The sequence below is a fragment of the Pseudorca crassidens genome, chromosome 11 (assembly GCF_039906515.1).
Source record: "Pseudorca crassidens isolate mPseCra1 chromosome 11, mPseCra1.hap1, whole genome shotgun sequence".
NCBI lineage: Eukaryota > Metazoa > Chordata > Mammalia > Artiodactyla > Delphinidae > Pseudorca > Pseudorca crassidens.
In genome coordinates this window covers 94,955,875-94,982,975 of record NC_090306.1, presented here as the reverse complement: position 1 = coordinate 94,982,975, position 27,101 = coordinate 94,955,875, and the positions used below count along the sequence as shown (strand labels likewise).

Below are 27,101 nucleotides of genomic sequence, written 5' to 3'. Positions count from 1 at the left end.
GGCTAGGCTCAGTTTTCACAAGGGAGCGATAAAGAGGCATTGGCTGACCTAGCTGGTGCCTCCAGAAGACCAGGCTTGAGGGACAGATCATGAGTTCCAGTCTGGACCTGCTGAGTGTACGGTGCTTTTAAAACATCCACCAGGAGACATCAAACAAGCAGCTGGATTCCCAGGTCCGGAGAGGTCTGGCTGCTGATTATTTGACACAGCCTCTCAACAAGCATCTCTGGAGTGCGTCTCCTGCGCTAGGCATCATGCTGGGACCCAACGGTCCAAGGCTGACAGAGGCACGGGCTGGGGCAGCGGGACAGCCAGGCTGCGTGGGGAGAAGGTGCAGGTGTGGTCCCCCAGCCTGAAGGGTGGGACCCTTAGAAGACAGACGTGGGGGCTCCACCTGTGATCCCTTGGTTGGGGGTTGAACACTGCCCCCAATTTTTTAGGAGCCTCGGGGCACGTCAGTACCGTTCTCCGCACCTCCTCTCCCGTACGGATTCCTCGTAAAGACGCCTGGCACCAAGTTGGCACTGACGAAATATTTGTCAGACTGAATTGAGAGAAAATGAAAGTGCTCTGCAAAGTGCTTTGTAAATACACTGATTTGTACTTTTAACAATGGGGAGGCTATGTTATCCTCTTAGCAGCGGGTACAAAGACTCTTCTCAGGAGAGAAGAGTGTGTGGCTGGATGGAGGATGAGCTAGTAGGGGGCGCGGGAGGCCTCCGGTTAATGCAGCAAGATGCCGAGAGCAGTGTGGGACGTGGTCAGGACAACAGAGGAGGGGGAGACAGCAAGGTATGGGGTGGGGAGGGTGCTGAGCAAGAGAAGAGACTGCCCACCACACTTAGAAGACGCCTGCCCTGGTGGGAGCATCTGGAGTGAAACGCTGTGCTCTTCGGATCCCACAAAGCTGCAGTGAAGCTACCCGAAGTTCCGTTATGCTCTGGGGAACTGTTTTTCTTGCAAAAGTTGGGAAAGGAAGCGAATTTGGTACAGAGACAGTTAAGGGGGGGGGGTTGGAGAGTAAGGATCAACCATCTTCTCTGTAATATGTAGTATAGAATTACCTACGTAACATGATAACAGCAAGAAATACCTAAAGTACTTAGTTATATAAGCACACCTGTATCCTATGTATACAGCTATATGTGGTATGCACAGGTCTGTGTACTAATGCCTTAAAATTCCTAAATAATTTCTATAGTACATGATAAAACCTACTCCATGGGCTACAAGGCTCAGGATCCTATAAGAAAAGAAACTGCTCCGTCGGGTGAGGGCGGGAGCGTTAAGATCCGTGCCAGCGGGCTGGAAGTCGTTCCTGAAAATGAGAGGTCTGTGGCTTTCGGGCACTCCGGAGAGGAACTTCCCTGGAGGCGCAGTGGTTAAGAATCCGCCTGCCAATGCAGGGAACATGGGTTCGAGACCTGGTCCAGGAAGATCCCACATGCCGCGGAGCAACTAAGCCCGTGAGCCACAGCTACTGAGCCCGTGAGCCACAGCTACTGAAGCCCGCGCACCTAGAGCCCATGCTCCGCAACAAGAGAAGCCACCACAATGAGAAGCCCGCGCACCGCAACGAAGAGTAGCCCCCGCTCGCCGCAACGAGAGAAAGCCTGCACGCAGCAACGAAGACCCAACGCAGCCAAAAATAAATAAATAAATAAAATCGAAAATAATAATAATAAAACTTCTTTATACAATGGAATACTACTCAGCCATAAAAAAGAATGAAATAATGCCATTTGCAGCAACATGGATGGACCGAGAGATTATCATACTAAGTGAAGGAAGTCAAAAAGAAAGTCAAATGCCATATGATATCACTTATATGTGGAATCTAAAATATCACATAAATGAACTTATCCACAAAGTAGAAACAGACTCACAGACACAGAGAACAGATTTGTGGTTGCCAAGGGGGAGGGTGTATGGGGGAGGGATGGAATTAGCAGATGCAATTATATATAGAATGGATAAACAACAAGGTCTGTATAGCACATGGAACTATATTCAATATCCTGTAATAAGAAAAGAAATTGCTAACACGTATTGGGGACTGTATTAATTAGGTTACATTAGCTACCGTCACAGGAAAATCCTGAATGTCAGGGGCTAAATGTAGTCAAGGTTCATACCTCTCTCACGTCAATACCCCCAGTACATTTACTAACGTGCCAGGTACCGCCCTGAGCGCTTTCGACATGTCAACTCGTGTAATCCCCATGACAATTGTGAAGGAAGAATTGCTCTGATCTCCACTTTCCTCTGAGAAAACTGAGGTGTGGCGTCTCCGTGAAGCTGAGTCAGACCCAAGGCCAGGGCAGTCCAGCCGCAAAGCCTGCCTCTCACCCGCGGTTGCCGTATCTCCCTGCACAGCTTCGAGGGTTCAGTCATTCAGAGAAATTTAAGTGTCTATGCTGGTGTTGGGGATACAACGCAAATAAAACAGACAAAGTCTCTGGTGTCATGAAGCAGCCGTGCTTGTAATTCTAGTCTCCACATGAGTTTTTATGAAGATCGCATTCAATAGTTCACTCATTCATTTAGGGATCACTGCTGGGGGCCCGCTGGACACTGGGCTAGGGGTTTTCATCTGAGCCAGCTCTCACTTTCTCAGCAATCACCAAGGAGATGTTTAGCACCGAAAGGTCTTTGTTTGAGCCCTTATTCCATCATTTCCTGGCCATGAGTACTTAATCAGTCGTTTAGCCTCCCTGAGCTTCAGTTTCTTCATCTGTGAAATGGGGATGCTAATACCCCTCTCACAGGTTGGGTCCTAGTCCAAGAGCCTGGTAGAGGGCCCAGCCCCCTTGGGGGGCTCAACCCTAGGGGTATTTCAGAACTTTCAGGGGCTTCATATAGTGAATTCTATGTAACTGCCAGTGAGAAAATGCTTTGCAATCTCATCTAAAGGTCTGTGGGAATGTTCTCCAGCCCCGTCTGGGGTCGGCCTTCTTTGGAAAGCGATCTGCTTTCTCGCGTGTAAGACGTGAGGTGACTCCCAGCCGGGCTGGGGCGCAGAGGCAGGTGTATTGACATTCACCAGCTTCCTCCGTGGCAGTCCCCAGCAGAGATTCAAACCTCCACTGCCCGCCACGCCTCAGCTAATCCTCAGAAGCCTCGATGCAGAGATGGAAGGCTGGGTTTTGAAGTCTTAAGCCTTAGATCCTCTCCACAGCACCGCGGGTGTGTGTGTTTTGATTCACCAGACAGATGTCCAAACAGACAAAGCGATACCTTCCTCCGGGGATGAGGGAGAGGGCTGAGCCAGTTTCAGAAGAGCGAGAAGTCTGGAAGAGGCCGGTGGGCTCTGAATCCCCGGAGCCTAGGATGTCTTACGAGCTCTTTCTTCCCTTGTTTTCCAGGGAACTTCAAAGGTCTCTGCAAGCAAATTGATCACTTCCCAGAGGATGCAGATTACGAAGCTGACACAGCAGAATATTTCCTCCGTGAGTGCATGCAATTTTTTTTTATCTCCTTCCTCGTGGTGGGTCCTGCCCTTCCATCCTTCGAGAGTCAAAGGCCAGGACTATCTAGAGGTCCCTGTCACCACAGAGGGCAGGAAAAAGCTAAGCCTCCCTCCTCCCCTCCTGCCCAGTGGCCAAATCTTCATGCATGCCGTTTCCCTCTGCCTGCAATGCCCTTCTCTCCCCTCTTTGTCGGAAAGTTCCTACTCATCTTCCAGGTTTCAGCTGAAACATCACCTCCTCCAAGAAGTCCTCCATGCCCTTGAAGGGGTTCCCAGAGCCTAGCACCTTTATCACGCTGTGGGGTCCTTGTCTATTTGAGCAACCAGCTCCCTCGCAGTGCTGCCAACTCCACTAGGACTCTGATAGACTCTACCTATCTCGTTCATGATTGTATTCCCAGCCCAGGGCCCAGCATGTAGAAAGCACTCAGTAGCTATTTCTTGAATAACCCAATGAAGAAACTTATCAGGCGGTGCCAGACTGGAACTTCTACTGAAACAATGAGATTTTTTTCTTTCCCCACAAGTCAAGTCAAAGTTAAATCCTGATGTAATAGCTGTGATCTTAAATCCACCTGAGACATATTATCAAGAGAAAGTATTTTGAGACCCAAAGGAAATCTCTCAAGAATCAGCAAAAACTAACAAGGCAAAATGTTCTGGGAGAAAAGGATTTCCAGGAGATGGGCTAAGGGTCCTTGATACCTGGTACAGCAAAGCCGCCCCGAGCAGACGAGGTTGAAAGCTCTGCTCCAGGCTCTCAGGCAGCACTTCCTGAGGGAGTTTACTCTCCTCCCAGGAGCATTGCCCGTCCCCTTCTGCTCCCAGGTGCCCTTCCTGGGCCAAAGCCTCCCTCCCATCCCCCCACAGCATCGGTTAGTATTACCCTTGGATCACTTTTATGAAAAATATAGGGGGCATTTTATTATATGGATCACCCCTGTCGCTTTCAATAATTACCCCTCACATCAAACCCAGCTCTCAGATCAGCCTGAAATCTGGGTTTCACTGCAAGCCCATGGAGCACGAAGCCAGCCAGGCAGCTGGGAAGAGAAGGGAAAGAAACATCACGTCATTTATAGCTTTCTTTTTAAAGGGGGGAAATATCTTACAAAGCTCATCCTTTCCCCTTATGAATTCCTGCATAGATGCTGCTCTTAGATGGAATTCCTAAAGGGTCATTAGGTCGTCATCCCCATTACCGGGTCTGGGGCTCTCAAAGGAGCCTGGTGGTGGCATTAAGGCAGACTGAGCATCTTCTGTATGTCAGAGGCCGTACTCAGCGCTGTGGCGATCCAGAGGAATGAGTAAGACACAGTCCGTGGCTGCAGGTAGAGCACAGCCTGGCGGGAGGACCCTCTGAGAACAGCTGGACTTGGGATGCGGGGGCTGGCAGAGACACACCCGAGGGCAGAGGTGGAAGGAGGGACACAGCAGAGCCAGCACCCAAAGCTGCACTGGCTGGACACAGTGAGGGTGTGATGCTTTACCATCCAGATGCCAAGCGCTTGTTGGGACAGGACCCTTGTCTCATTCTTTGCTCTGTCTGGAACAGCTCTTGGAATATAGTAGGTTCTCAATAAATGCTATTTGTTAAACAAAAGAAAGATATAGGATTCTTCAGTGGCTATTTCTACCTATCCTATACCTCCATTTCCCTAATTTTAAAGAGAGAATTGCTTAGAGTGTTTGGTTCATTTTGGTGTCTCTGGACAGAAGACTTGAACGTACATTAGCAGCGCAGGTTTCCGAGGGTCTGACTTGAATTGACTTAATCCAACCATATTTTTTGAGCATCTGTAACAGAGATTGGCACACTTTTTCTGTAAAGGGACAGATAGTAAATATGCCAGGCTTTGTGGGCCATACAGTCTCTGTCCCAACTACTCATAGCTGACCTTGCAGCACAAAAGCAAATACAGGAGCACACGAGCGCGGCTGTGCTTGCTCCATTGAAACTTAACTTCATTTACAAAAACAGGCAGCAGGCCTCACCTGGCAGAGTTTGCTGACCCTTGATCTGTAATATGCCAGTCTGGGGCTAGACAACAAAAGTGACTTTTTAAAGTCGGAAGATGTGAGTTCCCATCATCCTCCATTAAGCTGTAACCTGATTGGCTAGAGAAGCTAGAAGACAGAGGTCGTTCTTCTAGGAGGATCGCTGGCCCAATGAGGTGGGCGGAGCTTCTCCTGGAGATGGGCGTGCCTTTGGCCCAGGGAGGTGGGTGGAGCTGCACCCGGGTGGGCGGGGCCTGAGTCAGCTTCCAGTTCTGGCCTGTTAAACCTACAGCACACCTGCCACGAAGGCTGGACAGACCCAGGAACCTAACAGAGACGCCTCAGGCAGGGATAGAAGGCAGTGTGGGGTGCTGAGGGAGCCTGGCCCCAACCCAGACTGGAGGCGATCATTCCAGAAGGGTTCCCTAAGGAAGGTGGCACCAATGCAGAGACTTGGACTCTAGAAGCATCTAGAAGCATTCATTCATTCATTCATTCACTCAGGAGACATTCACTACCACTCACCATGTACAGGACACTGTTGATGGTATGGGGACCCAAAGGTGAACAAAACAAAGAAAGTCAGAGCCTTTGTGAGGGTTACATTCTGGTGAAGGAAAGAAGCAAAAAGCAAGGAACCTGTTACAATCATCCAGACAAGAGACGACAGCAGGTTGAACCAAGGTGGTGGCAGTGAAGGAGGTGGGAAGGGGTCAGAGCCTGAAAGTATTCCCAAGGGTATGCATACAGGATTTTCTGAAAGGCGGCATGTGGATTTCCAGGGACAGGAAGGAATCAAGGATGACTCCAAGGTGTGTGTCCGTGGAGGGGGCAGGTTGGGATGGGGAAGGATGGAAGCTCAGGACTGGCCACATTAAATTACAGAGGCCCACGGGGAGGTGTCCTGGCCCGAGACAGGAGTCTAAGAGCTGTCAGCATGGGGATGATATTTCGAGGCGTGAGACTCGATGAAGGCCCCAAGGGAGTGGTGCAGAGAGAGAAGAGGTGCAGGAACTGAGCCTCAGACTCCAAGACTTAGAGGCAGAGGAGGAGGCCCCAGGGAGGAAGATGAGGAGGGGTGGCCAGCGAGGGGGCCTGGTTAACCCCTGCCATCCACGATCCATCAGCTGGATGCGGGATCTGGAGCAGAGAGGGAGGAGGGAGAATGCTAGGAGGGCGTGGCTGGCCAGGAGCGCAGAGCTTATCTCCTGGGCTGGCAGAGAAAGTGGGGCTCACTTGCTCTCAAGCCAGCAGGCCAAGCTTCAGGCAAGTCCAGTGCCTCTTGGAGGATGGGGCAGAAGGAAGGCGCTGAATTAACATCTGATGGGACAAATGAATGACTGAATGAACGCATGCGCGCTCTTACTCCCCAGTCTCCATGAGTATTTGAGGAGGTCCACAGCTTCTCCTGAGCTGCAGTGTCCAGGGAGGAACAGCTCTAGCCGGTTCCAATCATCACTCTGGGCCACGGGACCTCTGGCCCCAAGAAGATGTGGCCGATACAAGCCTTGCCCACCTATTGCTACCTTACCCACAAAGGAAAGGTGACCAGCCTGTTTTTCCCAGGCAGCTCTGCAGGGCCAGCGGCTGGGTCTGCGGTGTGTGGTTCCTCCCTAGCCCCCTCCCTCCTTACCAAAGCTCCTTACCTCAAGCTGGTGAAGCGCAGAGGCAGTGGTGACCAGGGTGTGACTTCCTATGACGCTCAGGGTGTGTCGGTGTGTCTGTGTCTTGTGCACAAGAGCATGAGTCTGTACTGTGTTCCGTGTGTTTTGATGCCTGCACGTCCATGCGTGAGTGGCTATCAATCTAAATGTAAGCGCCTGTGTGGTTGCATGTGTCTACTTGTGTGCGCATGGGTCTCTTCGTGGTGTGTGTGTGTGTGTGTGGTATTTCCCAGCTGTCCCAATGTGGTTTGGAGTGGGGAAGAAGATTCAGAAGAATTCAGTTTCCTTCCACAATCATGCCTTAAGCACCTACTGTGTGCAAGACCTCAAAATCCCTGTAGTGTGGCCCCTAACTGCAGGGTGGGGTGAAGCTCTCCCAGCAACGGCTACGGTCCCTGACACACTCTGCCCAGGGGGAGGAGAGGGGTTGGCCCCCATAGGTCGCACGCTCATGTACACACACACACACACACACACACACACACACCAGAGCTGTAGTATCAGGGCCTTGCCATGCCAACTACTCTTTTTCCAAAGCCAGAAGTGGACAGAAGGGGGAAGGGAGGGAGGGCTCTGGACAGGGCCTATTCCTCCCCCTCAGGAGACACCTCACCTGATTACGCTTGAACTGGGAGCTGACATCTTCCCAGAGTCACTGACCCCCTGAGATCAAGAACAGGCAGGAGGAGAGTTCCCTGGGGGCAGCCGTGGGTCAGGAGCGGACACCTGTAAGGGAGACAGAGGGGCCATTTGTAAGGGAGGTGGAAAGCGGCCCAGGCAGGTAGGACCCTGAGGATTATTTGGGGGTAAATTTACAGAACTTTACCACCAGTAGGAGACAGGAGAATGTGATGGCGGGCTTTAGCACACACTGCCTGGGTTCAAATCCAGCTCTGCCACTTCTCAATTAACTCCCCCGGTACTCAGACTCCTCCCGATGGGATGTTCATCCGTATGCTCGCAGGGTTGTAATGAGGCTTGAGTGAGTCAGTGTAAGACAGCTCTTCCCTCCAGCCCAGAGCACAGTAAGCATTCAGGAGGCGTTAGCCATTATTGTCGGTATGTTACACAGTGAAAAGTAGGAAGGATAAAGATTAAGGAGAGAGGGAGTGCGAGAGTTTTCAGTACAGTGGTCAGAGAGGTCCACTGGGGAGGTAACGTTTGAACAGAGACCTGAAGGCAGTGAGGGAGCGTGTCTGGTCCTGCAGATGCCCTGAGAAGAGGGTTCCAGGCAGAGGGAACAGCCAGTACAAAGTGTCTGAGGCTGGCATGCGGCGAGGCAGAGGGTGTGAGCAGTGGGTGGGAAGCCAGGCCAGGACTTGTGGGTGTCGGCTTTACTCTGAGACTGGAGCACGAAAAGGTTCTGAGCAGAGAGGCGAGGACTGACATCCACGCTAACAGCACCGCTCTGCTTCTGCTGTAGAACTGACTATGGGGTCCCAGCAGAAACAGAGAGACCAGTAGGAGGTTACGGCCAGAATCCAGGCTCGAAACACAGGTGCTCAGACCAGGGTGGAAGTCGGGGAGGTAGATGAGAAGGGGGCGGGTTGTGAGGCCGGCAGGTGTTACTGACAGCCTGCGTGGGGGGAGGTGAGAGAAAGAGGACGCAAGATGACATCTAGGGGGGCTTCCCTGGTGGCTCAGTGGTTGAGAGTCCGCCTACCGATGCAGGGGACACGGGTTCGTGCCCCAGTCTGGGAGGATCCCATGTGCTGCGGAGCAGCTGGGCCCGTGAGCCATGGCCGCTGAGCCTGCGCGTCCGGAGCCTGTGCTCCGCAACGGGGGAGGCCACAACAGTGAGAGGCCCGTGTACCAAAAAAAAAAAAAAAGATGACATCTAGGCATCCTGCCTGGGAGACAGTGGGCAGTGCTACCCTTCTCTGAGGCTGGGAATGTCGAGAAGGCTGGGTCGCAGGGAGGTGACCGCTCTGTTTTCCAGCCTGCGTGTTACGACTTCTGTTACAGACTCTTCTTTCCCACTGGGTGGTGAACAGCTTGAGGACACTGCAGGGAGTAGTTGCAGATAGGGAGTCTGCTCCCACCCCGGCCAGCACAGGGCCTGCCCCCACTCAGGCCCGGGAGCTGTTTGCTGAGTCAATGAGTGAGGGACCACCCTCACTAGAGCCACCTGGAACGTTCACCCTCTCCCCAGAATGAGCACTGAGGCGGATGGAGGGTCTCAAGCTGAGCCAAAGCCACCCTTCCCAGCCTCAGAGAACCCCCTCCTCCCTGTTCCCCCTTCTCCACTCCCCTCTGCCAGTACCACCAGGCACACAGCGGGTTCCTAGGTGGGAGGTGAGAGGGATACCAGGAGTCAAGGTCTGAGCTTGGGACTTGGAGTGAAAGGTCCTGAATCCGAGGTGAGCTCTGCTCTGTGGCCTTGGATCAGTTACTCAACTTCTCTGAGCCTCGATGAATACCAGTCCCCCAGGGGGCTCTGAGGATACACTGAGACAAGGGTTACGGAGGTGCTTTGTTAGGGCTCCCCAGCTGCCCCAGGGGAGCACTGAGGGAAGTCCACCACCCCCTCCTTCCCACTAGAGTTTAGAAGTTCAGGGAGACATCCTTGCAGCTCCGGAAATACTGGAGATAGACATGCCCCGAGGGTCACCCAGCCCCATCCTCCCATTTTACAGATGAGGAAAAAACCGAGATCCAGAGAGGGAAAGTGACTTACCCCAGCCCAGCACACTTTCTGGGATGCCATCTGCCTCCGTGATGGTTTTCCAGGCTGCGTGCTCCTGTCCTCTGCCCCAGACCTGAAGCCCCTTCCAGCAAAACTGTCGTGAGGGACATTCCTTCCAGAGATCACCACAGTGGGTGTGACCACATCCTGCAGTCAGGGAACATCTAAGCTATAAATCGTACTAACTCACATCCATGCAACCAGAGCGAACGCTTCTCGAACGGCGCCTCCCCTTCGCGCCCTCCGCCCGCAGAGACAGTTTCTCTTCTGTCCTGGTCCATTTATTTAAGTGCTGGATCCAGCAACCACCACGCTGACTCCGCAACCTGCACTTTAGTAAACCTCAGTGGAGGTAACCCCAGGCCCATGAGAAGCAGCAATGATACGCTCTGCTGTGTGAGAACTAACTTCTCCTGTTGCTAGTGGGTACCAGGCACTGTTCTAATAGCCTCAGATGCATTGACTCAACACCCCTCATTGCTGCCCTGGGAGCTGGGTGTGCTGGTCGTTGCCCTGCCGCAGAGGAGAGCACTGAGGCTCAGGGGGGTGGCGGGCAATGCAGCAAGTGAGATGCGCTCAGGCCGTCTCTCCTGAGCACATGCAGCTGATCACCCACCCCAGAGACCACAGGAAGTGGGAAAGCATCCGGCACCTGCACAGGTGGTGCTCCCAGAGGAAGCTTGCTGGACTCCAAAATCCCTTTCCTGTGTCAATAGATATCACAAACGTTCATGGGACACTTGACTATGTGTGTGCCTGGCCTGACACTTGATACGTCACCTTCATTCATCTCACAACACCCCTAGGAGGTGGGTATTGTTGGTGTCCCCATTATACAGATGAGAAAGGAGAGGCACAGAGGCCACACAGCCAGTGGGGGAACCAGCATGGGACCGTAAGTGGTGCACATCAGGAGCCCACGCTCCTAACCACCACTCTGGGCAGCTCTGCCTCCCTCCCTCTCTCCCTCCCCCTGCCTTTCCCCTCCTCTCCTCCTCTCTCTCCCATCACTCTCTCTCACACTCACACTTTCTCACACTCACTCTTGCATGCATTTACGGCAGTCTATCCCTTTTCACAGCATTCAGGAGGAGAGGGCGAGAGATACCCCAGAGCCCAGAAGCTCCTCCCAACCCCAGCACATCTGCGATTCTATCCCATTAGAATGGATCAAATTCCAAATGGAATAACAGGCATAAAGTTAAATGTGCCCAGAAAATAAGGAGCCTGCCTTCTGTATACCTGATCATGGCAACTATTTTGATCAAAGGCATGACCAGCACCTGGCCAGCCTGGCTGAGTGGTTCCTAAGCAGAGGTCTGAGGGGCACAGGACCATGAGGGATGGATGCAACCTTAGGCGTCATCTGGTCCAACCTCATCTGAGCCAGACCTGAGATCCAAAGAAGGGAAAGCCCACACTCAGGCCCCAGGACGGGCCAGGCAAAGAGTGGGCCCCAGGAAGAGGTCTGCCCACCTCTCTCCACCCCCGCCAGACTGAGTGAGGAAGCGGGGCCCCCGTGTGCAGCTGTCTGCCTGTCCTCCAGCTGTGCCCGCCACAGCAGGACACCACAGGGGCCAGGCCCACAGGGCACTGGATCACGAAATGATTTGTCTACAGAATTTGGCTGCAGTGTGTGAGCAGTGGGTGGGATGACTTGTGTCACCACTAAACACTGGGGCTCCCCGAGCCTCACGGTGAACCCTTGTACCCTTCCAAGCTCAAACACTGCTGTGCTCACGTCTGTGTCTGTGACACCCCTGATTACAGCTTCAGCCCAGAGTGCACCTCCACTTCCCAATCTCACACATTCGACTGTCCCTCCGCACAACACCTCAGACTCCGCGTGCCCCAAACCACACCTTGATTTCCCTCCCCTCACCCCTTAGGCTTGATCCTCTCCCAGTTGCATAAGTGGCTGTATCCAGCCAGCCAGCAGACCTGAGACCCAGAAGTTATCCTCAACACCACCCTCTTCTCCACCCATATCCACTCATCACTCCTAAACATCCCTCAAACCCAGCCACCTCTGCCCACACCCTTTGTACCCACCTGGTCCAAGTACCACCATCGCCTGGTCAGCAGCAATAACCTCCTCCTGGTGCCCTGTGGCTACCCTGGTCCACTTCTTAATTCATTTGCTTTGTTTGTTTTAATTTTTATTGGAGTGGAGTTGATTTACAATGTTGCGTTAGTGTCAGATGTACAGCAAAGTGAATCTGTTATATATATACATATAGCCACCCTTTTTCAGATCCTTTTCCCAGATAGGCCATTACAGAGTATTGAGTAGAGTTCCCTGTTCTATACAGTAGGTCCTTATTAGTTATCTATTCTAATACTGAGTGAAGTAAGTCAGAGAAAGACAAACCTCATATGATATCGCTTATATGTGGAATCTAAAAAAAGGGTACAGATGAACTTATCTACAAAACAGAAATAGAGTTACAGATGTAGAGAACAAACTTATGGTTTCCAGGGGGTAAGGAAGGTGGATAAATTGAGAGATTGGGATTGACATATTCATTTGCTTATTAAAATGCACATCAGATCATGACAGCCCTGTCGGCTTTAAGGCCTTTATAAATGTATGTATGTATTTATTTCTTTATTCATGTATGGCTGCACTGGGTCTTCGTTGCTGTGTGCGGGCTTTTCTCTAGTTGCAGCGAGCGGGGGCTACTCTTCGTTGCAGTGCGTGGGCTTCTCACTGCGGTGGCTTCTCTTGTTGCGGAGCACGGGCTCTAGGCATGCGGGCTTCAGTAGTTGTGGCACGTGGGCTCAGTAGTTGTGGTTCGCGGGCTCTAGAGTGCAGGGTCAGTAGTTGTGGGGCACAGGCTTAGTTGCTTCCCGGACCAGGGCTCAAACCCGTGTCTCCTGCATTGGCAGGCGGATCCTTTAAAGACAACCCGTGAGTTCCTGTGTGGCCTGGCCCCAGTCTGCCTCATCTTCCTCAGAGCTCCCCAAGGCCCCGCACTAACTCTTTGTGATCAGCCCTTTCAAGTCCCCAGACGAGCCATGCTTCCCCCAGCCCTTGCTCATGCCACATCCTCCCTAGAACACCCTGCCTCTATTCTGCCAGTTAGCTTCTCTTATCCATCCATCTCAGCACCAACATCCCCCTCTCGGGGAAACCCTCCCTGTTGCCCATGTGAGTTCAGAGGATGCTCTGAGAGCCGGGGGTGCAGTGGTTAGGCACCCAGAGCCTAGAGTCAGAATCCCTGGGTTCACAAACCCAGCTCCTCCATTTCCTTGCTGTGTGGCCTTGAGCGAAGGCTTAACCTCTCTGAGCCTCAGCTTTAGCCTGTGTGTGATGGGGGTAATTAACTGCGTGGAGTTGTAAATGAAAGCAATGGGTTCATATATGTACACAGTCCCGCCACACTCTGATGCCTCAGGCAACATCGGCCATCGACGGGTGACATTAGCCTGTCACTTGCCTGCACAGTGCCAAAAGGGCCCCTTTCTTCCTCAGCACTTCATCCTGGTTGGTAATTACGTGTTCATCTGTGCTGTATCTCCTTCATGAGAATGTAAGCCCTATAAAGGCATATGGGCCAGGCCTGGTTTTGCACCCCTATGCCTCCTGTGCCCAGCCTGGAACAAGGCATGGTGACGGCCACTCAGTCAAGAGCAAAGCTTCTCCCCACTCTGAACTGCACAGCTTTTCCCCAGTACAGTGTATTATGCTTTCGGCCCAGGGTGGCCAAATTGCAACGGTTAGGCCAACTCTGGCCTACAAACTGCTTCTATAAATAAAGCTTTATTGGAACACATCCACACTCATTTGTTCACATATTGCCCACGGCTGTTCTCAGGCTATAAGGGCAGAGTTGAGGAATTGCAACAGAGACCATACGGCCAGCAAAGCCAGAAACATTGACGATGTGTCCCTTTACAGAAAAAGTTTACCAGTGCCTGCTTTAGGTATTTGTAACCTCCTTTGAGCCAAGGCCCATGGCTCATGGGGTTGGTAGGAGGTTTAAGTGGGTTCATCCATGGAAGGCACTTAGCACAGGGCCTGGCACATAGGAAGCCCCAGAAATGTCAGTAGGTGTTACGTAGTTCCATACGCTTGCTCATAGGGGATCGATAAATATTTGTGCATTGAATAAATGAGCTATTTTCTGCCCCTCACGATAGATTTTTAGCGGTAAGACCACCCCAGCCTTAGCGGGAAGTCAGGACAATTCGTGGCGAAGTTGTGTCTGGCATGAAGGGGAAAGGACATTAGAAATAACAAAACTTGCTACCTTTTACTGCCCGCCTAGCATCAGAAACAATACAGAAATTATCCAATTTAATCCTTACAATAGTGCATCTCAAACTTTCAGACACATACAAGTCTTGTTACCAGGATCTTGTTAAAATGCAGATTCTTCTTTTTTCAATTTTATTGAAGTATAGTTGATTTACAACGTTGTGTTAATTTCTTGACCAAGGTCACACAGTTAGTAAGTGACAAAGCCAGGATCTCAAGTTAGGTGTGACTTAACTCCAAAATCCCCATTCTGTCTGTGACATTGCCCAGCCAGAAAGACCTCTTTCGAGAGATTGTTTCAGTGGAGGGGTCCCTGCCTGCTCCAAACCAGCTTCCTGCCAGCCTGAATCTGGGTCCTGCGGACTTTGGCCTTCCTAGGCTTGGCGCTGTTTACCAGCTTCCCCTGTCACCTTTTTTCTGGGCAAAGAGGCGTCTTCCAAGGGAGGCTAGTGTCTGGGTTGGCTCTGCCGGAGTGAAGAGGCTTCTGTTTGTGTTGCCTGCTTGTCGCCATATCATAAGCTGCTTTGCTACCTTGTGAAGTGGTCCTGTTTTCTCCACATTGCTCTCTGCTGGCTGAAATACAACAGACCTCTCCCTCCAGCCTCCCCGCTCTTTATCTCACACACACTCACACACACACACACACACACACACACACACACACACACACACAGAGTTTCTCATCTCCCTCCACAGCTGGCGCTCCCTTTCTCTGCCAGCAGGAAGGCTGAGTTGGGACATCCAGGCTCCCACAGCAGACCAGACTGAACTGGAAACGTCAGGCCCAGGGCTGCTGTGAGGCATGAGCTCTGAGGATGCAGTCCCAGTCTGCCAAATGCAGCATACTGTGGGCAGGAAGAACCTGCTTTCTTGGAGGGAGAAGGTCAGAGAACTTCATCTGCCTCGCTCATCTGAGCGGCCACCACTGCCCCTTGGAAGTCACACCAGTCTCTCTTTCTTTCTTTGTGCTGTCGTCCCCCTTTCCAGTTCAGTCAGAAATCATATCCACGTGGAGAGGGCAAAAGCATTAGAAATCGGCTAACAGTCCACACCCATTTCACACATGGGGAAACCAGAGAGGGCAAGGTACTTATCTCAGCCCCACAGCAAGTGAGTGGCAGAGCTGAGACCAGAACCCCAATTTCTGGACCCTGCATGCTTCCCAGGCTCTTTGAAAGCCCCAGAGGGAGAGTCCAGGGTAGTCCAAGAGTTGGGCTGATCTGGGCTTGAATCCTGACTTACTAGCTGGGTGGCTTTGAGCAGGTTACTTCACCTCTCTGAAACTCGGTTTTCTCATCTGTAAATTGTGGCAAAAAATACACCCTGCAGGGGTGTTACAAGGATTAAAGTATAACGTGCACATCAGACCCAACATGGTGTGGGTGCTTCACCAATACTATCTCTTGTGCTCTGGGTCTTCAATACGTTCTTACCGTCTCCGCGTGCTTATGACATCCAGGTAGCTATGAGTGTGCACGTCTGAGCATGCGTGTCTGTGCGGGGGTGTGTGGGCTGGGGGATCAGGTTGGGGATACAGCTTGTTATCTCAGAAATGACTTGCAGGAAGAGAACATCCACTCGGGTCTGGGAAGGAGGCAGCACCGTCCTCGCCTGCAGTGGGAGAGGGGTACTAGATTGCCGAGTAACACAGCTGTCCTCCACCCTCTCGCCACTGCTTCTATATGGGCAGCTCAGGTCCCCCCTGCCGGATACAGAACTCCACCCTTCTGCAAGGCCCCCCAAAGCAATCCACTCATCCAGGAGCATCACTTGCAGGGTAGCCTTACTGAAGAAGATCCAGGGGGGAGAGAAGGGTCTTACATCACACGTCACCGCAAACTGCCTGAAACTCTTAGAAAAATTCTTCAAGTGCTATATAGAAAAATTCTCTTCTTCACATATCCTTCGTGGCCACACTGCCACCAAAAGGAACAGGGGTGGGGCACTGGGAGGGGCACTTCCCCTCCAAAACACAGACCCTCAGCCAACCTCTGGGCCGAGCCAAAGGGCCCTCTGTCTAAAAGGACTCAACTTCCTAGGTTACCATTCAAGCCACCCAAACATGTCAAGAAAGCATCCCTTTCCTTACACTAGCCTCCAGACACCTCTGTCTCCTGCCTGTCCACAGCTCCTAGGACAGGGAGTCAGGAGCCCTGAGATCACTCTCTGCCTATTTGAATCTGGATAGAAAAAAATATTTTACTTTCCAAACACACTTTGTAGAGGACTCCACCCCTCTGGGTCCCCTTTCAGACACTGTCCCCCCACTATACACCCCCTGCCGCCTTCCCTTTGCCCTCAGCCGTCTGTGCCCCTCTGCACTCTCATCCTCCCACACGCAGGAGTAAAATATTCATTAAAATATTTTCTTCTCCTGCCTGTTAGCCCTTCCTTCTTAACTTATCCTGAAGGGTTTTTTAATTTGCTTTTGCTTTTGCTTTTCTTTTTTCTTTGCAATGTGTCAGCTTCTTCCTCTTCCTGGACCACCTCTCCGTGTTTATTCACAAGGCGAGCTTGTATCAGAGGCTTACTGTGTCTTTGGCTTTGAACTAGGTGGTGGGGACAGAACAAATGAAGAGAGAGAACTGAAAAAACAGCTACATCCTGGCTCTCATGGGAACCCACGACCTATGGTGGACACATATATATATAAGCAAATATTTACTATAATAACTATCATTTATCAAATGTTTACTATGTTCCTTCAGAGACTTATCTAAGTACTTTATCAGAATTAACTCATTTAATCCTCACAGCAATCTTAGGAGGCAGGCACTATCACCATCCCTATTTTACAGGTGAGGAAATTAAGGCACAAAGGTGAGATGACTTACCCAAACTTATCCAGCTAATAAACACTAAAGCCAGCATCCAACCACTAAAACACACTGCCTTTCCATGTGCCCCAAGTGCCCCAACGTGCAGAGGAGAGAGCTAATAACTTTGCCTAAGGAAGTCAGAAAATGCTTTGTGTGGGGGGGGTACTTTTGAGCTGGGTTTTGATGGATGAATAGAAGTTTGCTGAGTGAAAAAGAGCAGGAAAGACATTCTAGGAAGAAAGCTCAGTATGTCAAAAGTAAGAAACGTGCATTAATGAGTCATGGGAAGTTTGCCATGGCTGGATGAGAGGGAATGTGGGGATGGGCAGAGACCAAGTCCCACGGGGCCCTGTGGGGCTCACGAAGCGCTGGGGTTTGATCCTTGAGGAAGTGGAGCATCCCTGAAGGGCTGTGAGCTAGACAGTGTATTGCTCCCTCTCCCTCCCTCTCTAGGACTGCGAAACAACCTCCACTCTGGTCCTGTGTCCATAACCCACCCCCCAGCCGGCTCCTGTAGACTGCTCTCTCTCCTCCCTCCTGTGTCCTCCCCCCCAACCCCTGTGTCATAGCCTTGCCGTTCTCTCTCCCCCACCCTCCGTGTTCTCCAGGGGCTGTGAGGGCCTCGAGCATCTTCCCCATCCTGAGTGTGATTCTGCTCTTCATGGGTGGACTCTGCATCGCAGCCAGCGAGTTCTACAAGACTCGACACAACATCATCCTGAGTGCCGGCATCTTCTTTGTGTCTGCAGGTAACAGCTGCTGAGCCAGGTGGGCCAGAGTCCAGGCCCACCAGTGGGGAGAAGGTTGAGGTTGGGTGCCCAGTGGCTGGGAGGACCTGGCAGAGAGAGGAGGGGAGAGCAGAGAGGAATTTCCAGGCCTTGCAACAGGCTGAGTCGCAAGGAAGACAAGTTGTGCTGGGGCTCCCGCCCCAACGCAATGCCCGAGCCCCGCCACTGAGTCCTCCAGGACCATCCCCAGACTCTGTCCTTTAGCCCAACGATGCATCTTTCTCCCACCTCCTGGAAAAAGGCCCCAATCCCAGGATCCTCTCAGGACACTAGGCCTATCCTCACTTGCCCTCTCCCCTCACTGTCCTACCCAGGTGAGAGCAGGCAGGCACCCAAAACCACATTTCTCAACCCAGTTATGTGACAAGTCACATTGGCTTCAGATGCCAGAAAAAGAACATGGGCTGTAGTATGAGCCATTTAATAAGAACGACTAACGTTTAAGCAGCACCTACCACGTGCAGACTTAACAGCTTTCATGTCTATTAACTCACATGCATCAACTCACATGTATTCACATGTATTAATCCTCCCCGTGACCCGACAGGAGTAAGTCCTATTATTTTTTTAATAGATCTTTATTGGAGTATAATTGCTTCACAGTACTGCATTAATTTCTATTGCACAACAAAGCAAATCAGTCATATGCACACACATGTCCCCATATCCCCTCCCTCTTGAGCCTCCCTGCCATCCTCCCTCTCCCACCCCTCTAGGTCATCGCAAAGCACCGAGCCGATTTCCCTGTGCTATGCTGCTGCTTCCCACCAGCCAACTATTCTACATTCGGTAGTGTATATATGTCGATGCTACTCTCACCTCGCCCCAGCTTCGCCCTCCCAACCCGTGTCCTCAAGTCCATTCTCTATGTCTACCTCTTTATTCCTGCCCTGCAACTAGGTTCGTCAGTACAGATATGGAAATTCAGACCCCGGTTCCTCTGCCAGAGGCTTTGCATCCAGGCAGTCTGGCTCTAGAAGCCAGTCTTAACCCTCTGCTACACCAGCTTCAAATCCCTGTGCAGCCTTGAGCAAGTTACTTAACCTCTCTGCAATCTGTTTTCTCATCTGCAAACCCCTTGAAAAGCACTCAGCAGTGAAGGCAGGTAGTAAGTGCTCAATAAACTATATTATTATTATTACTATTATTATTACTACTCAATACATTGTAGGATGCCCCTTGCTTCTTTCCCTTCTTCCCATAGCTCTGTTTCCATTAGCTCTTCCCTTTGCAGCTCTCTCCAAATGGAATAATAGGATAGTAAGGTGGTGCTTGCTTGCAACACGCTTCTTGACCGGCGCATCCGTTCTCCATGAAAACGCTGGACCAGGAAAAGACCCTCCAGCAATTCCCCGTCCCCTCATCCTGCCCGGGGCCTGGCATCCTCCTTGGAAACTAACGATCCTTCCCTCTGCTTCCCTCTCCGCCCGCGCCCACCCTCTGCCCGCAGGTCTGAGTAACATCATTGGCATCATAGTGTACATATCTGCCAATGCCGGAGACCCTTCCAAGAGCGACTCCAAAAAGAATAGCTACTCGTACGGCTGGTCCTTCTATTTCGGAGCCCTGTCCTTCATCATCGCCGAGATGGTCGGGGTGCTGGCCGTGCACATGTTTATCGACCGGCACAAACAGCTGCGGGCCACGGCCCGCGCCACGGACTACCTCCAGGCCTCCGCCATCACCCGCATCCCCAGTTACCGCTACCGCTACCAGCGCCGCAGCCGCTCCAGCTCCCGCTCCAGCGAGCCCTCTCACTCCAGGGACGCCTCCCCCGCGGGCATCAAGGGCTTCAACACCCTGCCGTCCACGGAGATCTCCATGTACACCCTCAGCAGGGACCCCCTGAAGGCCGCCACCACGCCCACCGCCACCTACAACTCCGACAGGGATAACAGCTTCCTTCAAGTTCACAACTGTATCCAGAAGGAGAACAAAGACTCTCTCCACTCCAACGCAGCCAACCGCCGGACCACCCCCGTATGAAGCTCCCGCGGGCCTCGCCTGCGCCGCCGCCGCCGTCGCCGTCGCCGTCGCCGCCGCCGCCGCCAGGGTCCCGGACAGAGCCGGGAGGCGGGGCGCGGCCTGCGGGGTGGGCCATGGGGTGGGGGGGTGAGGGGGAGGAAGCGAAACCATCCACGGGGGACAAACCTTCCAAAAGCAAAAACAACAAAAAAAGAGAAAAACATAAGTAAATTTAAAAAAAAAAAGAACAACATATAAGAGGAACAAAGAAGCAAAACAATAGAAAATGTGCAAAACTATAAACGAGGGAAGGAAAAACAAACTTTAAAAAAGCAAGAGAGGATAAAAATTAAAAATAGAAAATAAATCTAAAAGAAAATGCATGATTTCCCATGTACCATTATTTTAACGTTTAATAAAAACCAATTTAAATGAAAACATACAAGGGAACCAAGATAATATTAAAGCAAAAAAAAGGAGAAGGAACAGAAAGGAAGGGAAATGTTCTTTGCATTTATCAGGGGTTTATGTTACTTTTTTTTTCATGCGGAAGAGTTACTTTTCTGTTCCCTTTAACCCCAAGCTGGCTCTGCCTCCCTGGGTGAGTCGGGGGGTGGAGACTCAGGGGCCCCGGGGCCAGGTGAGCCTCCCGGTCACTGCCAGGTCCCTGGAGCTTCTGCATGGGTGCCCTAGGAACGCTAGGTGGCTTGCAAGCCGGCTCCACCCAGCATTGATGGGGCAATTGTAAGCCTCCAGGTGACCCAAGAGTCCCTGGTCCCTCCTGTCCGAAAGGTGCCTGGAGGGGGGTGCACCTGGGGCTTCTCCGGCCCCAGGGTTCCCAGTCCTTAATGGTCCTTAACCCACTGTGATGACTTCCTAGGCCTTGAGGGAAGGGAAGGAGAGGAGATGGCTGCTGGTGGCTTGCAGAGATGCCTGGAAAACCCCGGAATCCTCAGGGTGAGCCTCTTGGGGTCATTGCCCCAAGCTCCTGTCTTGGGGGCAGGAGATGCCCACCCCCCGGGGGATATAAAGCATCTCTCCCTCCTCACCCCTCACCTCAGGGCCATGCGATGACCCTGGGGCGATGGTGGACCCCCAGACTCATAAGCCCCCAGCCCCTTGGGAGGGGGGTTCACAGACCCTTTGGGGGTCCTTGGACTCACTGAAGCCCCCTCAGGGCCCAGCGGGTCCAACAATGACACTGCAAAAAGGTTTCTTTTTACAAAAGAAAAAGGAAAAACAAGTGGTGATTTTTTTTAATAAAAAAACCACAGACTATAAATAAATGTAAATATATAATAAGTGGATTTACTTGCAAGAAAATCAGATAGTATTTTTCTTTTAATTCTTTTCCAGCTTTAAACTGTGAAAACAAACAAAAAAATGGGGTGGGGTGGGGGACTTAAAATTTAGCAGGGAACTTGTAAAGAGAAAACAGAAAACAAATATACAAATCCATTTTAAGAAACAAACAAGCTGCTGTGAGAGATGAGAGCTGGGCTTCAAGCAGGAGGGAGAGGAGAAAGGCCCCAGGGAGCTGCATGGGGCTGATAGAAAAGATCTCCTCCTTACTCCAGGAAAGTGCTACTAAAGTGAAAGAGAGAGAATCGGTCTACACAAGTGAGATCGCACACCCCACTCTCTCACACACACACACACACACACGCACACACACACACACACGCATGCACAGTCCTCGAAGCCCAGCGCTGGAATCACTCATGGGGACACACACTCAGTCCATATCCTTCCATCCCCTTCCCCAACCAGAGGCAGGATTCAGAGAAGACTGACTCATGCCCACCAAAGCCATTGACAACAAAGCTCTATATTGGCCTTTATGCTTACGTGCGCACTCCCACCACACCACGGTCACACATGCACACGTGCGCACACGCGTGCACACAAACACACACACACCGCTCGCATGCAAGGAAAGGGCACCAGTCTAGAATCCAGCTCTGGATTCTGGAATCCCTGGCTGTGTGGCTTCCCTGGGCCTCAGTTTCCCCCCGTGTAAGCATGTGGATTGACCCAGATGAAACTCCAAAGGCCCATTCTTCTTCTTGGTGTCGATGACTCTTAAGATCTGCCACCTGCCCAGAGGAAGATGCCAAGGGATGACCAAAATGGCTGCCATCCAGCCCCCAGACATCGAGAACATTCCCAAAACATCAGTCAGCCACTCAGACACACACACACACACACACACACACATCACACACACCACACACCACACACACACACACCACACACTACAAACACACCACACAAAACACACACACCACACACACACACACACCACAAACACACACTACAAACACACCACACACACAACACGCACAACACACACACACACCACGCACACCACACACACATACCAAACACACCACACACACATACCACACACACCACACACACTACAAACACACCACACACACACCACACACACACACACCACGTACACACACACTACAAACACACCACACACACCACACACACACACAACACACACACCACACACACTACACACACACCACACACACTACAAACACACCACACACACCACACACACTACAAACACACCACACACAACACACACACACCACACACACACACCACACACACACCACACACACCACACACACACACCACGCACACACGCACACTACAAACACACACACACACAACACACACACTACAAACACACCACACAAACACACACAACACACACACTACAAACACACCACACACAACACACACAACACGCACACCACGCACACCACACACACATACCACACACACCACACACACACACACCACACACACACATACACCACGCACACCACACACACACCACACACACACCACAAACACACCACACACACACACCACACACACTCACACATACACACACCATATGCCTCCTCACTGTGCTCCCAACCCTCTACCCCCGCATCCAGTGTCAAAGCAAAAATACACACATGTGAGCAAACGTCTTCTGCCATTCAGAGAGGGAAAGGTACCAGAAGTCCCCAAAGCCACTCTTGACTTTGTGTCCCCTTCCTTGAATGCCATAACCCGGTCACAGGGAGCAGAGGGGACTTCCTTGGGAGAAGATGAGCCACCAGGCTTCCCCCACTGTCTTTAGAGGTCAGGGAAAAGGAGGGTCCTCCAAGGTTTGCTGGGAGGGGTGAAGGCTGAGGGATGGAGAGCGGAGATTCACAAAGTTTGGTCCCAGCATGAGGACCAACCCCCAAAGTTAAACTTAGACCACGGACTCAAGTTTGGGGGCAGCCCATGTTGCTCCCCTTTCTTCCCAGAGCAGCAAGGCCACTTCAGAATGAAAGAAAGCCAATCACTTTCCCAAGCTCAGGTTTCAGCCCAGCCTGCCGGTCACTCAGCCGAAGGTGGGGCCCCTGCTGTCCCCAACAGCACGGCTTGGTTGGTCTCTTTCTTAACACTGGCCTGTCCTGAAGCTTCTTAGGTTGAGGTCTGGGGAGCTGGGGGGAGTGGCTGGAAAAGTTTTGGGGACTTGCCCACTCTCAGCTGCCCTTTCCATCTCTTGTCTGGGAAAGGAAAGCTCTTTTCTCAGGTCAGTAGCAGCTGGGACCCTAAATCCAGCCTGAGCCACAAGACAGAACATCTGTCTGCCAGCCCAGAAGTGCACGGGGGCCCCAGGAGCCCCAGGACAGAGCCATGGCGGCCAATGCCAGGTGTGGTGGCCACCCAGTATTTCTCAGTCTGGGCAGAAATCACAATCTCTCCCTCCCCACTTCAACCTTGCCCACTGCCCCCATCAGATCCCAAACCTGAAAGGATCAAGGACTAGAGAGAAGGGAGAAAGAAGGAAAACAGCAAACGCACGGGCATGGTCCAAAGAGGAAAATTGGTCCCAGTTCTCTGAGTTCCGGCAGAGTGTCTGGGATGGCAATCAGCGCTTCTTCCCAGGCCATGAGACCCGGGGCCTGGGTACCCTTGAAGAGGGCCAACCAGGTGTGGGGTGAAAGGGCTAGGGGGCCTGGAGGGAAGGAGCTGTGTTCAGGACTGCAAAGGCGCCGTTCTCCAGGGTGGACGATTGCTCATGTCCAGCTCAAACCAGTCCAAGAAACCAACCTCCATTTTATTTTGTTGGTGGGTCCTTTTTTTTTCAAACTGTTAACAGAAAAAAATTTTAAAAAGCTGAAAATTTAAAAAAGAAAAAAAAAAGAAAAAAATCCTGGTACATGAAATAAAGATTTTTTTTATAGCTTGGTCCTCACTTTGGTGGATTTCTTTCATTGCTTTCCCAACTTCTGACATCTCATTTAGAACCATCCTAAAGCCGAAATCTGAGAACTCACATTCTCAGATTTCAGTTGAGGGATGGGAGGCTTAGAAGCCAGGCAGTAGAATAACCCTAGTCCCCAGGTCATGAGTTTCCTCCTAAATATCCCTTACTGATATTTGCACACCTCCAGTGACAGGGGGCTCACTCCCTCCTTAGGCAGCCCCAGCCCGTGCAGGGTAGTGCTCATTGGTAAAAGTCTCCTCCCCTCAATGAATTTCAATCCACCTCTTCCTTTGACTCCAGCAACAATGAATGAATCCCTTCCCTTTTTAGCACAACAGTCCCTCCGATATTTGAAAGCCATGAGCATGACATCCTTGAGTTTTCAGTTTTAGAATAGATCAGCCCCCATCAACATTCCGGTGACACTCCAGGGTTTCAGTTTTCCCTGTGAAAGTGTGCAGCCTGTAATGGACATGACCCTGCCGCTGTACTTAGAGGGCCCCCGTACAGAGGTGCTCCTCGGAGGGGACTGTGCATTGGGAGACGAATGGGGAGGGTCTAGCAGGGGGCCTTGGGACTCTCCTAATGTGAAAGGCAAGATGAAACGTGGCTTAGTCTGCTCAAGCTGCTGTAACAAAGTACCACAGACTGGGTGGTTTAAACAACAGACTCTTGCTTCTCATTTATTTCTTAGACTTTCTTAGACTGGAAAGTCTAAGATCAAGGTGTCGGCAGATTCCATTCCTGGTGAAAACAATCTTCCTGCTTGCAGACGGCCACTTTCTCACTGTGTTCTCCTCACATGGCAGAGAGCGAGCTCTGGTCTTTCTTCTTTTATTATAAAGACACTAATCCCACCGTGGAAGCCCCACCCTCCTGACCTCATCTGAAACCTAATTACCTCCCCAGAGCCCTGCCTCCAAATACCATCACATTGTGGGTTAGGGTTTCAATATATGTATTTTGGGGGGACACAAACATTCAGCCTTTAAAGGCGGCTAACCTCTCAGGAGGATCTGACCCTTGACATGAGAGAAAGGCCCCATCTGAAGGCAGCTAAAGGACTAACCCACCAATATCCGGCCCTGTTCTGGGCAAACTGCCAGGGTCAGTTATTTGAAGGAAGGCCGTAGAAGAGATGGCACACAGAGCGGACCTGAGTGACACAGACCTAAGAGAAGGCCAGCCCTACACCCCGGAGCCCCCAGAAGACTCCCCTCTAGAATTGGCCAACATTCACAACTCCCTGCTCAATTCAGCCTTTGGGCCACACTGCCAAGCTTCCCATCAATCTCAAGCATCTCTTCCTCCAAGCTCACCCCTAACATGTGCTGGTCCCAGGACTTCCCTGGCAGTCCAGTGATTAAGACTCTATGCTTCCAATGCAGGAGGTGTGGGTTCGATCCCTGGTCATGGAACTAGGATCCCGCATGCCACATGGAGAGGCCATAAATAAATAAATAAATAAATAATTTTTTTTTTTTAATTTGCTGGTCCAAGGGCAAGAGTCAAATGGGGCCCCCCATACCATCAATCTAAATATTTAACAGCTACAAATCAAACTAACTGACTTTAAAATATGTTCTATCCTGACAAATCTATCTCCTTATGACCTAAAATACGAGGTTTGAATTTAGAATTCTCACCCCCCTCTGAATTCTGTTCCCAAAAGTGGCACAGGGCAAGCCCACCCTGGCTTGGAGCCCACCGCCCAGCCCGCTTCCCTTCCCATCTCCAGCTCCACCCAGCACATGCGGGGCCTCTCCTGCAAAGGGGATGCCCATCCCAGCCTGCACATCCAAGTTCCAGCTACAGCCGCCTGAAACAGCGACTCCTCAGCCACTGTTCAGGCCAGTCCAACCTCAAGACAGATGGTGGCCAGCCCTGGAAGCTGGCTCAGGAGACTTTGGGCAGAAATTCTGAAAAGCAGGCGCCAGAGAGAAAGGGCTACAAGAGAGGTGTGGGCTCAGGGTGAGCACGTCGCGTTGGCCTGTGGACTCTTCCCCCCACAGGGAGGGGCATGGTGGGAGGAGGGCCAGAGCAAGGTCCCCTAAAGCCCAGGGCCCCTCTCGTCCATGCCTGGGGGCAGCTTATCCTCTCTCTGGCTTTTGAATATAGAACTCAGGGTACAATCCAAGGGCTTCTACTCCCGGAGGGTCAGATAAGGGGATGTAGAGCTCGGAAGACCTATCCCTTCATGGGAAAAAGGTACTATTTAGAGCCCAGAAAAGTCAAGCAACTTGCAAACCAGACTTGCAAAATGAATTGGCTTCAAGCAGGCTGCTGGTCCCAGAACCTGGCCTCCAGCATCCCCAGCCACCCCGTCTGATGAAGGTTTGAAGCTTTCCTTCCCCCTCCTCCGTTCATGCTCCAAGCTCCTCGCAGGAGTGCTGACCTCACCAAACTCCAAAAGCTCTGAGCGTGTCTGCTGGGGGTGAGAGAAGGCTGCTGTTTTGTTGAGTGTCTAGACCTGCCTAACAAGGAGCATCAGTTTGGACCGGCTTCCAAGCCGATGCTGAGAAAGCTGGTTGGCTGGTAGCCAACGACTGCCCCACTCCCCTGGTGCACAGGCTCTGGAAAGAACTGTCTGTGGGCCAGCTTGCAGCTTCCCCCAGGCCAGGCCAGAGGAACTTGGCCCTGCCTGCCCTCTCCGCCACTCTATCACAGACAGAAATCCAGCGTGTGCAAGGGCTGCCTCTTACAGGCTCACACGAACCCACCACGTGCATCTCTTCTCCTCTCTGAGTTCAGTGACAACACACTGGCACCCTGAAATTGGCTGTGATGGGAGTGTTTACACCACAGAAATGGGCGAATGCTACAAATCAGGCAATTCTTTTTTAATAGAGAGCTGATTGTCAAACACCAACATATCACTGCATAAGGCTGTAGCTATGGTGTGTGCATATATGTTCACTCATGCACACCTCTGAGGCACATTCATAGCCCCTAAAGTGGGTGTGCCTGTGAGCATGTGTGCATGTACATATTCTTACGTGCCTGCATGCCTGTGTGTGCCAGTGTGCACAAACACGCACTTATGGAATTAGATCCACTCACACAAACACATCCATTCAGTCTGTCAAATTTTCTTGACCACGTCCCCTCCACCAGGTCTTGATCTTGGTCCCAAGTGTACAGACGTGACAAGGACACAGACTTTCCTGCAGGAAGCACT

The 27,101-nt window shown here is 51.6% G+C and overlaps 1 protein-coding gene across 1 annotated transcript in view; it reads left to right on the top strand.

Annotated features, from left to right (window-relative positions):
* The window catches only part of CACNG2 (calcium voltage-gated channel auxiliary subunit gamma 2), a 124,135-nt gene extending 100,224 nt beyond the window's left edge, over positions 1–23,911 (top strand). The window contains exons 2-4 of the mRNA XM_067697934.1: positions 3,366–3,449; positions 17,506–17,646; positions 19,136–23,911. Coding sequence (XP_067554035.1) covers positions 3,366–3,449; positions 17,506–17,646; positions 19,136–19,671 — 761 coding nt within the window. The 3' untranslated portion in view covers positions 19,672–23,911. The remainder of the gene's footprint in view (positions 1–3,365; positions 3,450–17,505; positions 17,647–19,135) is intronic.
* The last annotated feature ends 3,190 nt before the right edge of the window (positions 23,912–27,101 follow it).